This window comes from Hemitrygon akajei, chromosome 3 (genome assembly GCF_048418815.1).
Source record: "Hemitrygon akajei chromosome 3, sHemAka1.3, whole genome shotgun sequence".
Lineage (NCBI taxonomy): Eukaryota > Metazoa > Chordata > Chondrichthyes > Myliobatiformes > Dasyatidae > Hemitrygon > Hemitrygon akajei.
Genome location: NC_133126.1, coordinates 135955398 through 135970691, shown reverse-complemented (window position 1 = coordinate 135970691; position 15294 = coordinate 135955398). Strand labels below are relative to the sequence as shown.

Sequence of the window (15294 nt, the reverse complement as noted above, 5' to 3'; positions counted from 1 at the left end):
TAGATGTGGAATGGATGCTTTCCATTGTGCGGGAATCTAGGACAAGAGGGCACAGCCTCAGGATAGAGGCGCATCCATTTAAAACTGATGTAGAGAAACTTCTTTAGCTAGAGGGTGGTGTATTTGTGGAATTTGTTACCACAGGCAGCTATGGAGGCCAGGTTGTTGGGTGTATTTAAGGCAGAGCTTGACAGTTTCTTGATTGGAGATGGCATCAAAAGTTATGGGGAGAAGGCAGGGGAATTGGGCTGAGGGGGGGGGGGTGGGTCAAAGGATCAGCCATGATTGAATGCTGGAGCAGACTCGATGGATGAAATGGCCTAATTTTGCTCCTATGTCTTATGATCTTGTATCAAACCAGTGTTCCATAAGATAAATTGAAGGCCATGGTAGACAAATTTAAAGTTTGTTCATCATAATAGGTGTCCTGTAGCTCATTACCAGAAAATAATATTTCCAGTAGCCGAATTAAAACTTTTAAGCATTGAGTGCAAAGCCCATTTTATGCCAAGTTTCTAGTCTTCTAGCTGCTTATGGTTATTGATCGAGCACCTTTTGCTTAAAAAGTTCTTCAGCGTTGATTGTGGTATTTTATTTTTTATTGTTTATTTCACTACCACGTTGGGTGTTCATTCACTGCATTCTGATAGGCTCCTAGTGCCATTGGTTAATATTCTGATTGCCTCTCATTGATGCCACTACTATTTCCAATACTATTGTTACTTCCTGTATTTAAAAATGCAATGCTATTATTCAAAACGAAACAACAATAGATAATTTGGTTTATCTTCAAGTTACCAAACAACAAGATGTAGCAGAACATTTCCGACAGATACTGAACAAGCTTGCTGAAGATGGAAATAGTCTTAATATTTTACAGGTAAGTTATAACAGATTTCAAAAACTCATAGTCACATCTCAATAAAATACATCTAAGTAGGATGTTATACTGTCTTTTCTTTGGTTTCTACGCAAATAATTTAGGCTGTTTGAATTAACACGAGGAAAGCTAATAGTGTTTAAATGTGAATATATCTTTTACAGTGTGACATTTTGTATGTTACATTGATTTTGTCATTAATTATATTAGCTAGAGTAACAATGCGGCACGAAATAATTTAATAAGTGTAACTCAGCCCTTGCTTACCGTCCATTCCCTTTATCTTGTGAAGATAACCATTTGTGAATGTTGATTCTGAGCCTAAGCGCAATGACTTGCAATACGGCTGATTCCTATCATTGCTAGCAGTTAGTTCATAACACAACGTATCATAAGACGAATTCAACAAACTGCGCAGCCTGGGAAGAGCTGCATTTAAAGGGACATTGGTGCTACACTGCTATCCCAGATATAACAGTGACAGTTCCAAGATCCTCTTGGCAGGAGATAGAAATGCCACTGTTGTTGTAAACTTGATGAGCAATAGGATAATTAAATCAATCAAAAGATCCCAGTTTTGTCTGGTAGATAAGGCATCAGTGTGGAGCTTACATGAGAAAACACTAGGAGGACTTTTGCTGCCCATTTGTTACTTCTAATTCTCTGAACACATTAAGATTACAAGTTCACTGTACTAAAGGGTGATGGTTGGTATTGAGTACCACCTATGGCATTTTTTTTAAAAAGAAAAGAGAAACTGAAGGCAAGTAAGAATAATTTTTACTTCATTTTGTCATTTTGGGGATGTACATTAAATATGGGAGAAGGGTAGTGAGGCTGGTGGTAGGAGGGGAGTGGTAATGAAGATAGAAATAATGAAAAAGTGAAAATTATAACTTTTTCCCCCAGATCTACCGAAGCAAATTGATTAATTCCCTGACATGTTCTGAGTGCAACAATGAGAACCCGGAAAATTGCCATCTTCTGGTTATTCCTTTGCCTGTTCACTTAAACGATTGTGGCAACAGCATCCAAAGTGTGGTAAGCAGCTCAGGAATATTCTTATTTACAGATCTGACAAAGCCTGGCAACAATAGATAGGACTGCAACAAGAAACCAAACTGAACTTACAAATGTGAATACTACACCTTAATTGGCTACAAATTCTCAAGGAGTCCTCTTGATGACAAATAAAGGCTTCAGTCACTGATGGTCTTCAGTGACGCTTCTTTTCGATGGCATTCAATGTGAAGAACCACTGATCCATTAGCTGAGGTTTAGTGGTTTCCTTGTGCACATGTAATCTGAAACCAAGTCAATCTTGGCTAGAGAGAGAACACAATAAATTCATGATCGCTCCATCCCAATCAGAAGTGGCTTATATTTGTTGGTTACTCAAGTAGAAATATTAATGATATTACATTGCTGCAAGTTGCTAATTTCCCAGATGATTTGAAGACAAGTTAACCAGTTTTAGATAAAGTCACATTTAAAATAAACCTTTTAATCTTTGATTTCAGAATGCAGCCCTTCAAGACTTTTTCAAAACAGTCATTCTGGATGGAGACAATTTGTGCTATTGTGACACCTGTCAAAAGAAAACCAAGGCAAAGATGGTGAGTAAATCTTCATTTCTTTGCATCAGTACGTCCAATTCCTTGTTTTGGTGGGCAGCTTTTCAGGTTGATCAGAAGACAGGGTCAAGATCATTACCAGCAGCTTCCTGGATTTAAGCGTGAATACTGATGGGCAGAACTGTCAAGTCATCCAATGCTTGTTTAATGTTATATGAGCAAACTTTACTGGATATCAACTTTGGCAATCTCATGGGAGTGAGGATGACTTGCTTCTACTCTGGCTTTGTGGTTTTTGAAGTAGTGAATGAGCCAATGTGGGACCTGCATACTTTTCCATAGATGCTGGCTGATAGGATGGGCTGGCAGGAAGTTAGTGAGGTGTACTAAACTTCAAAACCTCCCTCTGCAACAGGATCCTTGACTTCCACATCAGGAAACCACATTCATAGTGGATCAGCGACAGGGTTCAGATTCTGATTCCTTCATTATCACACAGACATGGAAACTTACAGTGAAATGTGACGTTTGCATTATCAGTGAGAACAGCCTAAGGATGTGCTGGGAGGAGCCCACAAGTGCTGTCACACATTCTAGCACCAACATTTGATGCTCACTGTGTTTGCAGAAAAATGCAAGCAACAGCAGCTACAACAACAGAACAACAGCAACACTAGTTCCAACCCTCCCTCCCACTCATAAGAACATAAGAAATAGGAGCAGGAGTCGGCCATCCGGCCTGTCGAGTCTGCTCCGCCATTCATTAAGATCATGGCTGATTTGACCATGGACTCAATCTCCACCTACCTGCCTTTCCCCCATAACCCTGAATTCCCCTACTATGGAAAAATCTATCCAACCTTGTCTTAATAAATATATTTACTGAGGTAGGCTCCACTGCTTCATTAGGCAGAGAATTCCACAGATTCACCACTCTTTTAGAAAAGCAGTTCCTTCTCATCTCCATCCTAAATTTACTCTCCCAAATCTTCAGGCTATCTCTTCGTTCTAGTCTCACCTACCAGTGGAAACAAAGTCAGTATATCCTTCCTCAAATATGGAGACCAGAACTGCACGCAGTACTCCAGATGCGTCCTCACCTGTACCCTGTACAGTTGCAATGTAATCTCCCTGCTCATAAATTCAATCCCTCTAGCAATGAAGACCAGCATTACATTTGCCTTCTTGATAGCCTGCTGCACTTTTTGCAATTCATGCACAAGCATTCCCAAGTCCTTCTGCACAGCTGCATGCTGCAATCTCTTACCACTTAAATAATAATCTGATCTTCTATTTTTCCTTCCAAAGTGGATGACCTCACATTTACCAACGTTGTACTCTATCTGCCAGACCCTTGCTCACTTTATCTATATCGCTCTACAGACTCTCAGTATCCTCTACACCATTTGCTTTTCTACTCAATTTACTGTCATTAGCAACCATAGATACACTACACTCAGTCTCCTTTTCTTAACGTACGTCGTGAACAGATGCAGGCCCAGCACCGACCCCTGCAGCACACCACTCATCACAGATTGTCAAACAGCGAAACACCCATGTATTCCAACTCTGTTTCATATAGGTTAACCAATCTGCTATTCATGCTAATACATCATCCCCAGCTCAGTGCATCTTTATCTTATGGATGTCTTTTATGTGGCACCTTATCAAAAGCCTGCTAGAAATCCAAGTAAATAACATCCATCTGTTCCCCTCCATCCACTGCGCTTGTTATATCCTCAAAGAACTCCAGTAAGTTTGTTAAACAGGTCCTACCTTTGCTGAATCCATGTTGCATCTGCCTGATGGATCCATTTCTTTCCAAATGCCTCACCTTTTAATGATAGCTTCAAGCTTTTTCCCAACTACAGATGTTAAACCAGCTGGCCTATAGTTACCTCCCATTTGCCTACATCCTATTTTGAACAGTGGCGTGACATTCGCCTTCTTCCAATCTGTCAGGACCTGCCCAGAGTCCAGAGAATTTTGGTAAATTATCACCAAAGCCTCAATTATAACCTCGGCCATTTCCTCATTAGCCAATATCAATTCCCCCTTCTCGTCCTCCAAGGGACCTATGTTTACCTTGGCCACCCTTTTCTGGTTTGTTTCGTTATAAAAACTTTTACACAGATGCAGACAGTCTTCTAAACCCAGGGCAGACTGTTACTTGGCCTCCAGCCTCCAGTAAGCTCACAGACTTGCAGGCATTGGGATTTTGACTTCCCTAGTGGATTCGCAGACTTGCCAACCCAGGGCCATAGCCCAGGATTTTGGGACTTCTGATTGCCCTTCTGGCTTTGCCCCTAGGTATCGACATCAGGACTCAGCAACGATGAATGAGGTCCATAAACTCTTGGCTTCTAACCCTGGACTCTCTGATGACTGGGATGGTGATTACTAGGCCCTGAACTCTGGTCCTACTGACTGGGGGGGGGGGGGGTCATCGACCCTTGTACCTCCTGCCCACACGGAATACCAATCACAAATCCAGCTGAAAACTTGCTGACATGGATTGGGGGGTGGGGGGGGGGGGGGAACAACCAGCCATGTCCTCAAGGTCTGGACTCTGGCCAGACCTCTAACCAGATCCCCATTCTTAAATCTTAACATGACCCCTAACCCCTTTCTGTATCCCCAAAATCACCACTATGATTCTAAAAAACTTAAGTATAAACCACAACTTCGATGAAGACCACAGCTTGGAGCCATCTTGTTTGGAGGATTATCTCTGCATCGCTGACAATCAACACAGGCACATCTTAAGGAGAACTCACTCTCCGCTCTCTCTACGCTTGTGACTGTGACTAGACACAGTTCTGACACCATCTATAAACTCACCAATGACACTATTGTTGGCAGAATCTCCTATGGCAAAGAGGAGATGTCTAAGAGTGAGCTAGATCAGCTAGCTGGAAGGTTTTGAAACAACAATTTTGCACTGAATGTCAGCAATACATTGATTGTGCACTTCAGGAAAGGGAAATTGGGAGAACACACACCAGTCCACTTTGACAGGTCAGCAGTGGAAAGGGTATCCTGGGTGTCAACAACTCAGAGCATCTATCCTGGGCCCAACGTATTGATGCAATTGCAAAGCAGGTTATACTTCATAAGGACTTAGAGGAGATCTGTTATGTCACCAAGGATTGGAGCACATTTCTACAGGTGTATGGTGGAGAGCGTCCTAAATGATTACAGCACCATCTGGTATGGAGGCTTGAATGTATAGGATTGCAAGATGCTGTAGATGGTTCTAGATTGAGCCAGCTTCATTACAAGCACAAGCCTCCTCACCATCTTTAAAAGATGTTGCCTCAAGAAGGTGGCATCCATCATCTGGGACATGCCTTCTTCTCATTTCTCCCATCAGGGAGAAGGTACGGGAGCCTGAAGACCCACACTCAACAGTTTACGAACAGTTTCTTTCCCTCTGCCATCATATTTTGAATTGTCCATGACTTCATGAACACTTTCTCACTATTCCTCTATTGCACTATTTACTTTTTTTAAAATTGTAACTTATTTTTATGTCTTGCATTGTACTGCTGCCACAAAATTACACATTTTGTGATATATGTCAGGAATAATAAACTTGATTCTGATTCTGGTGTCTTCTGCTCCTTCTGCTGTTTATGAAGGCTTTCTGTAGTTCCTCTTGCATGTCCTTTAAGTTTTCATTACCATTCTGAATGTCCCTTCTCCAAGTCAATGGAGATGTTCAACTTCTTCCGTAAAGTTTTGAGCACACCCTTGAACCATTTACTCTGTCTACTTCTGCTTATCCCTCCAGTGCATTTGGACAGTTTTGTGTTGGTGGCATTTTTCCAAATGCCTTGTGATGCCTGTTGGTCTTAAAAGTGTATAGGAGGGCAGGAATCATTGCTGCTGGAATTATATTTAATTGAGGCCTTTGGTACTGCTTCAGCATTTGTTGAAGGGTCCACTGTTGCTGAAGATTCTGAAACACCTTCTAATCAAGTGGTTTGCTTGACTTTCCATCATTACTAGTTGCTCCCAATACTACTGCACCTATTATCAAGCCTGGAATACCCACCCCTAACCTTCCGCACTACCGTTCCCACGACACATCCATTTCCAAACCCGACCATTTGTTAGACCCCAATTCCAAATCTGCCTGCACATGACATTTTCCCAAAGTGGTGCCAACAGCACTTTGGCTTTTACGCTCAATTAGAATTTATTGATTACTGCATTGTGCCATACAGTATTAATCAACACACAGATCTATGAAATTTATGCTTAAGAAATGTCTCCAGTATAATGGACGGCCAGATCTTCACATCTACTTGTGCCATTGCCCCAGTAAAACCCACATTAAGAACCAGAATATTTATGTGCACTGGTTACCTCTGACAATCCTTTACTAAAGTACTGAGAACACATATTATTAGTTTCTTTAATCCCTCTTTCATTTATATTTAAGAGTCACAGATATTTGTGAATTTGCTTAGGAGAACAAAGAACTGAATGCAGATAACACACAGATACGTTGTTTTACTTGGTATACTTACAAGGTTTCTACTTTCTAACGCAAAGTTACTGCATCTTCATGATATATCAGAAAGCAATAGAGATTGAGCTAGAATGTTTGCAGGACATTCTAGACAGAAGTAAGTCCTGGACTGAATCTGAGTTGACATTTGCATTGATGATTGCTTGCCATCCTTTTATTTACAGAGATACCGCTGTGAAATTTTGCCACAGATATTGGTTCTTCAGCTGAAAAGATTTGAGTTTGATTACTCCATGAAGTCTTTCAAAAAGTTGCACAACGAAGTGGAGATTCCACAGTGCTTAAAATTTCAGAAGGTAAATAATTACAATTTTTTTAAGTTCTCCTTCAAATTTTGCCTTTCCATGGGTTGTTTTATGAGTGGAGTCAGTGAATTGATTTCCTCCTGCTGTACTACCAAAAAATAGGTTTGCTTCCTTTACTTAAGTGTAGAAGTGAAACCTGCAAATTCATTATCCCTTTGATAGCTGCAATTCCCAACCCATAGAGCGTGTTAGTTATACACTGTTCACATAATGGATGCTTGTTGGTGAAAGGAAAGGAATTAGACATCTGAACATTTATGTGATGCAGCTTGTCAAATATTCCATGTTAGGAAACATTTACTTATACAGAGGCTGGTGAATCCTTTGAATTCAGCCCAGAGGAATATGAACTGTATCTGACCATCTCCTCCTATCTCTAATTTTCTCATGTAAAGTTGCACTGATACATGCTTATACATTTATGTATAGATATATCAATGGCTATAAACAGCAATGCAATACGCCTGTTTACTGTTTGCAACAACATCATTCTATAAAGAATGGCTCTGTTTTGCACTTCCACTGACTTTTTATTTAAGATTATCGCAAACAAATATTCTCCTTGGCTTAAATTTCATTATAAAACCAGAACATTCTGATCATGAGTTGTGAGCTCTAAATCTTGCTGGTGAATTATAGCCTCTGCCATTTGATCTAATAAGTTGCTGCTACTCCTTACCTGGAACATTTTATTAGTGCTTCATACTTTGGACTTTAATTACCCAATGCACTGGTTGAGAAAGTTTCATACAATAATGAAGAGTTTAAGGATCTCCTTAACCACAGTTAATTGAATGGCAATTAATCTGCATAGTACTCTTGCTATAAAATGCTGTTCTTCCAGCCAGTGACTAAATAAACAATTTAAAATACTCTTTCTTTCTTTTCATGTCTCCTTTCCCTCTACCCCGATACCTCTCAGCATCCATACCTCCATCCTTTGCCTCGTCTCCCTATGCCACCCTTCCAGTAGCTAGTTTGTCTGTGATACACATGATATCTTTGTTATTGCCATTTCCTTCTCCGTCTCTTTCTGTCATTAATTGTGTTCTTGCTGGTTGCCACCATCTTAGTTATCCCATTACCCTATTCTATTAATTCAATAAGTCACAGCATAAAAAGAAGCTTATTAGCTGAAAGATTTAGGAAAATCTTACCATTAGTGTTGACCACGAGATGTCTGGCTTCAGCAAGATTGTGTCTATGATGTGTCCAAGAAGGCCTATGGAAGAATCTGTGAATTGAAAGAAATGCACTAAAAACAACCCTTAATTTTTTGAAGTTCCTACAAGGCAAACAACATGTTCAAAATTCAAGCTTTGTATTTTAGACACAGAATGAAAAAGTCACGAAACCAGAATGGATCCCATATTCCAAGGTAAGATACTTGTCTAATTATGTTATCGTGCAACAAATGTGACAAAGTTTATCTTGCTCTTGCATTAAGGGACTGTTTTGTCACATGCAGAAAGATCTTACAACTAACTGTAGGTAAATTAAACCAATAATAAGGATTGTAAAGTAATATACACTGAATGGCCACTTTATTAGTTCAAAGTATATTTATTATTGAAGTACGTATACATTATACAACCTCGAGATTCATTTCCTTACAGTATTTTTCAATTAGGTACACCTGCTCCTTAATGCAAATATCTAATCAGCCAATCATGGCAGCATCTCAATGCATGAACGCATGCAAACGTTGTAAAAAGGTTCAATTGTTGTTCAGACCAAACATCAGAATGAGTAAGAAATATGAACTAAGTGACTTTGACTGTGGAATGGTTGTTAGCGCCAGACACAATGGTTTGAGTAACTCAGAAACTGCTGATCTCCTGCCATTTTCACGCACAACAGTATCTGTTTACAGAAAGGTGTGAATATTTTAAAAAATCCAGTGAGTGGCAGTTCTGTGGACAAAAATACCTTGTTAATGAGAAGACAGCGGAGAATGGCCAGAGTAGCTCAAGCTGACATAAAAGTGACAGTAACTCAAATAACCATGCGTTACAATAGTGGTGTGTAGATGTGCACCTGTGAATCCAACATACATCAGACCTTGAAGTGGATGGGCTACAGCAGCAGATGACCATGAACATATAGCAATATACTCAATGGCTACATTATTAGGGATCTCCTGGACCTAATAATGTGTATGATAGTTTGGTTCAACATAGAACATGAGTAATTGGTATTTTGCAGTGAAGGGATAGTCTTGAATGTATCTATGCTACTGAATAGTTGGTCTCACAGGCAGGTTTACTCTGTGGACAGTGCTATAATATGTGGACAATGCTATAAATAAGCTTATCATGCATGCATCTATAAGTTGGAGTTAGTAGTGAATGTGGAGAGTGCAATAAATTGCAACTGTATTTAAGTATTTCAAACAAATTGAACTCTTGTACAATCTGGTAACTTTTCATTGATATTTTCAGTGATTTGTTTTACATCCTTTGAAGTAATGAGGAAGAACTTAGCAATGGTGTCATGAAAATTGTGTAGCATGGGAAACATCCACAGTGTTAATATAATTATATTTTAATTTTATGTCCCTAAATGTTGACTGTACTTGAGACAAATTGTGGATGGATTACTTCACTTTATCAATTGAAAGAATTTTCTCTAAAAATTAAAAAGCTAGTGTGACTAATTGCATTGTCTGCATTTTGTTAAGTAGACGTCAGACTGCAGAAACAAACATGTTACTGTCTTTTTAAAATGCCTTTTTTAACAATCGCAAGACACTGCTGGTGCTGTAAGTACTGCAAGTCTATCCCATCAGTGGAGGAACCAGAGAACTTGGACTTAGTGCCGACTATGTTGCTGCCTGCAGCTGAAAGGAGTTGGAGTCGGTGGTGAAGGTGGTGTGCAGTCTAACAGCAAGTGATTGTCTTGGATGTTTTTCTAGTGATTGCAAGACCCTGTTGGATACTGGTAATTAAGAATATGGCAAGTTTGGTTGACTAGTTTATCAGCGAGGCCAATGGCGGGGAGCTGTGTAGCCTTGGTTGTAGCATTGGCTGAGCCTCATTCTGCAGAGTTGCTTTTTCGCAGCCACCCAGGAGAGGAAACGCTGGAGGCAGTGTGGCACGGTGTCTGTGCTGGGCTGGGGGCTGGCTCCTCCTGTTAGGTGCTGCTCTCAGTGGAAAGCAAACTGGATTGCATTTGTCTGAGAATTTGTTCTTCCCGACGACATCCATGCACCATCGTTCTACAAGACATGATACTCAGGGACTTGGGATGTACGATTTTTTTTTGTTTGACTATGTTTACTGCCGTCTTATATGTGCTACATGTGCCGTGCTGTGTATGACTATTGGTTCTGTTTTGCACCTTGACTATGGAGGATACTGTATTGTTTGGCGGTATTCATGTATGGTTGAATGGCAATTGAACTTGAAATTTAGACAAGCATATATACGTAATAAAGCATAAAGGTGTTGCTGTCCAACATATGCCTCTTATGGCTATCTAAAAACAACAATACCGAACAGTGTTACGTTTGTGTACTGTGTGGCTGAGCACTAAACTCAACACAAAAGTAGGCTAATCTATTTTCATCAAAATGCTTTATAAATGATTTGCTAAGTCATATCTCACTATCTCACTGACATTGAAATTGAACTTTTACATATGTATTATTTTATTTCTTTCAGTTTTTCATAGGATTTCAATGGTTTATTTTCATAGCTATTTTGATTTTCTCTTAGTCCTGTTATGTACCCCGTAACTGGGTGTCTGACTAGCAAAGATAGAAGAATCTGTTGGAGTCTGGTGGTACTATTTTCAAACAGTGTTTATTAGTAAAATATACAAATCAATATCAACAATGCAAATATATAGATAATATACGTTAGCAATACTAAACCTAAAAGTGTGGGTATAATAATAATCAATAATAAACAAACTCTATCGATGTCTAGGGGATAATGAATTGTCATATGTGAATATAAAGTTCAGTTCAGTTCATACGTGCTGAGGTAGTTGTTGGTTCTTGTGTTTTAATCGTTTGAGAGAGAGAGTGAGCGAACAGTGACAGCTACAGTCAGTCAAACCTTCCTTTATGTGTTTGGTTCGTCGCTGTGTTGTGGCCGTTCAGGTATGACCCCTCTGTCCTTCAGCTAGACCGTTCTTCTGTGGTGGACTCGTCACCCAGGCAAGGGCGGACACACCCACCGGCCCTGCTATAAACACTGAGTTAAACTGACCGATCCTTTGTTCAGTCCCCGATGGCCCACACCTTCTCGTGGGTTCCAACACTCAAGCAGTGCTCACTGGTGTGTCTCCTGGTGTGTCTGAGGGGTGTCTCCCCAGACCTCACTTTTATCCCCACTCACGGGGTCTCAGGTGTCAATCAGTTTTGAATGGCTTAGTCCATCAAACCAGCCCACTCCGGCTGTCCACTGAGGAATTTTAATGAACAGAATGGTACCAAGTAAACAGCCCTCTCCGAAGCCATGTCTTTCAGGAGTCATAATATGGTGGAACAACAAGCCTCTCTCCCCTCTCTTATCAGTAGCAGATGTTCTGGCATGTTTTTGTTCCATCTCTTTCTCTCTCATTAGCAGCATGGCAACAGTAACAGTTTGTGATTCTCCCGGGGGGGGGGGGGGGGACATGGGCAACTCTGTACCCTTCTGCCCATCAAAGCTGTTCATCCTTCGTAACAGTCCATTTTCTTTTCCTGAAGTTGTATTCACCACTCTAGATAATACTTCCAGATTCAGATTTTGTGATGTCTGAAGAAGTTACTGTGGATATGTATTCTGGATTAGTAATGCCAAAGACTGCACTATTGACTCCAACATGAAGGATTTGGAATTTCAGTTTATTTAATTGAATTAATCTGGTTCACTGTTAACTTTTGAAGAATGAAATCCACTAACATTACTTAGACCGGCTTGCATATGACTCCTGATTTAGAGCCATTTAAATGCAGTCTATACACAGCTGTCATGTGAAATGGTCAAGTATGTGACTTAATAGCATTTTTAGGATGATAAATAATATTTAAGCCATATTTCATAGCGATCCATTCACTTGAGCTGTTTGCAGCACTCCCTAACGTGAAGGCGTGCTGCAGAGACAGTGAATATTCTTCCTAGGTATGTCTGTCTTGCAGTTCTCCAACACTCCTGAGTCATTTTCTGTCCTCCCATTGATCTTCTATTAATTCTAGTCCATCAATTATTCCTGTTTCTTTTCCGAAAACTTCTTTCGGATTTTGATTCTGATAAAATATCATCATGAAACACTAACGTTTCATCTGCCTCCACAGATGCTGCCTGATCTGCTTTTAATTTTTTTCTCTCTTTAACTCACTTAGTCCTTTCTGAGGTCTCTCATCATTTTCAACAGTCCCCTCCCCAATCCACTTGCAAGCTTAGAATTGATCATGCAATTTGCTTGAAAGCATTTGTTTATTACATACCACATCTGTAACCCTTGGAGTCATTCCAACTTGCAAGAAACTCCCTGTGTAGCCCACTGCTTCGCATGAAAAGCATTCCTAGCCCCAAAGAAATTAAAGAGCAAGACAGATAAATAACAATCACTAAGAGGTTTTCAACCCAAAGGTCACAGTTTGTTAGCTGAGACATCTCGGCACTTGGGTCAAAGCAGATTAGCCAGCGAACTTGATGAGATTGCCATCTTCTTACTTCTTTTTCAATCTCAAGCAATTTTCAGAATATTTGGTACTTAGGCAGAACAATCATGAAGTACTGGACAGCTTGATGGAACATTCTTTCAATACGTGGACAATTTAAAATGTTGTTATTTGTTAAACAAGGTTTGGTTAATATTTTCATAGGAATCCCAAGAATCATCAAAGCCACATAAAATTCAAAGATCTCACTCCGGTATTCGCACTGTGATGTTAGAAGCTGGCAGTCCGTCATGCAGTTTACTTACAAACACATGTTCGCCATTCACATCACAGATGTTGTACTGTGCAGAAGAGTGGTGAACTTTGAGCCAAGAAGAAGCGCTGTGTTTTGGGAGCCTGTTGCTAGCGTTTGTGGATGGTGTAGCCAGATCCTTATTGCTGCCAGAGTGTGAGAGATACTAGGGAACTTAGGAGAGTTGCTAATATCATTTTATTTGTCCTGCTAATTAATTTGGTGTGTTTGGGAAGATATCAAAGCACTGCATTAAAATGGACATTGTGGCATTTTTAATCTCAAATAAATTAAAAGAATGCTTAATGATTGCTAAACTGTAGCACATTAATTGTCTGTCAGATCAAAATTTGAGCCCACAATTTACTGGGAAAACACCTGTTTATTTACTTCTCAAACTTTTAATAGCAACTCTCGGACTAAACCAGATTTGCTGTTGAAGTTGATGAGACTGCAGTGTGCTTAATTACTTTTCAATCTTGGTAATGTCCAACAAGTTTGGTGCTTTGTCCTTTAGCAAGTGTTGCCAGGCCATTGTGAATAATGTGGTGCATAACAGTCTTCCAAGAAGGCATCATAAGATGTTGCTCTTATTCACTAAACAGACTTTGCTTCCAAATTTTCATAGAAGTCTGAAGAATCATCAAAGGCACTTCGGAAGCAACAATCTTCATTAGGACCTGAATTTGACAAAAGATCTAAAAGTAAGGAAGTTAAAGAAAAGCAGAATTCGCAGCTGGATGGGAGCCAGAGGGTAAGCAGCGTTGAGAATGGCTCATGAAGTGAGGCTTGCAGATCAGTCTAGTAGATGAGGAATTGTAATACTCTTGTATTTTCATCTCTTCTTAGGCCTGTGTTGAATTCATAGGCTTTTCCAGTTTTGGGGCAGGACCATATTATTTAATGCATGAGCATAGGTTTTAAAGCTGTTGTCCACTATTCACTGTTTTTCCTTGGCTTCCTTATATTTTCAATGAAGGTTCAGTGATTTCAGTCCATTTGTTTCTCCTCCATTTTGAGTGGCCATGGGATTTCATCAGTCAATGAGACTTTGAAGACCTCTCTGAAGGGTTTCCTAATTTCTCATGCTAATTTGGTAATTCAGGGCTCCAGTTTTTGAGTTTGTTGGGCATGGGGATGGTCTAGCCAGCTGCTTGGAGATGGCCAGTTCTGAGTGACACCTCAATGCAGGTGAATTTGTCATTTTGCTCATCCCGCAAATTGATTTGATGGTTTTGGGGACACTGTTGTTGCTTTGCTTTGAAATGCCAATGAAGTAATTCAGCCCTCTGAAGCATGTAGAAGATTGGAGTAGACAGCCATTCTGAATATTTGCAAAACTCAATGCTTGTGTACTTACAGAAAGACAGAAATATTGACATTATTACTTAGCAAGATTGTGGCAGATGAGTGGTTAGGTTGCGAATATCTGCAAATAAAAAGTAAGTGCTACAGCACACAAATGTAAAAGTACTGAGACAGTACAATATGGGTGCAATACTGCTTAGTGCTGTGATGTGAGGTTCAGCAGGGCACAGCCTCAGGGGAGAAGCTCTTCCTGTGCCTGCTGGTGCGGGAGCGGAGTCGCCTGTAGCACCTACAGGATGGGAGGAGAGTAAAAAGTCCATGGTTAGGGTGAGATGCGTCCTTGATCATGCTTTTTGCCCTGCCCAGGCAGTGTTTTTATCAAAGCACTGACAACACGTAATACTTGGACTGAGCCCATGTTCCTGGATCCATGAGACAACAGCATTAATGGCTGCACTGTCAAGCCACTCTCTCCAGTAATGTTTTATTTATTATATAAAACAGTCAAAAATATTAATAGGGCCTACATTGGTTTTGGATGTAATATAGCCTAACAGCAGCATTATGTTGGTGATTAAGAACTTAAATGTGTGACATATTTTCCTTTCTTATCTTGTCAATCCCTCTTCAGACTTTCACAACGTACAAACTGTTTGCAACCTGTGATCATGAAGGAGAATTTGGCTTTGGCCATTATGTTGCTCACATTAGACCAGATACTTCCAATAAATGGTACAGTTTTAATGATACTTATGTCTCTGAGGTAAGTATCATTGTTTTTTGC

The 15294-nt window shown here is 40.0% G+C and overlaps 1 protein-coding gene across 3 annotated transcripts in view; it reads left to right on the top strand.

The window, feature by feature from the left end:
• Nucleotides 1-15294, top strand: part of LOC140725437 (ubiquitin carboxyl-terminal hydrolase 47-like) — a 32844-nt gene that overhangs the window by 11410 nt on the left and 6140 nt on the right. Inside the window, exons 5-11 of one of the 3 annotated variants that reach the window (XM_073040894.1) lie at nucleotides 795-880; nucleotides 1790-1921; nucleotides 2401-2496; nucleotides 7156-7287; nucleotides 8633-8674; nucleotides 13831-13956; nucleotides 15142-15273. In XM_073040894.1, the coding sequence (XP_072896995.1) occupies nucleotides 795-880; nucleotides 1790-1921; nucleotides 2401-2496; nucleotides 7156-7287; nucleotides 8633-8674; nucleotides 13831-13956; nucleotides 15142-15273 (746 nt within the window). Of the gene's footprint in view, nucleotides 1-794; nucleotides 881-1789; nucleotides 1922-2400; nucleotides 2497-7155; nucleotides 7288-8626; nucleotides 8675-13830; nucleotides 13957-15141; nucleotides 15274-15294 lie in introns of all 3 variants that reach the window. The other 2 variants (XM_073040893.1, XM_073040895.1) reach the window with 2 other exon arrangements.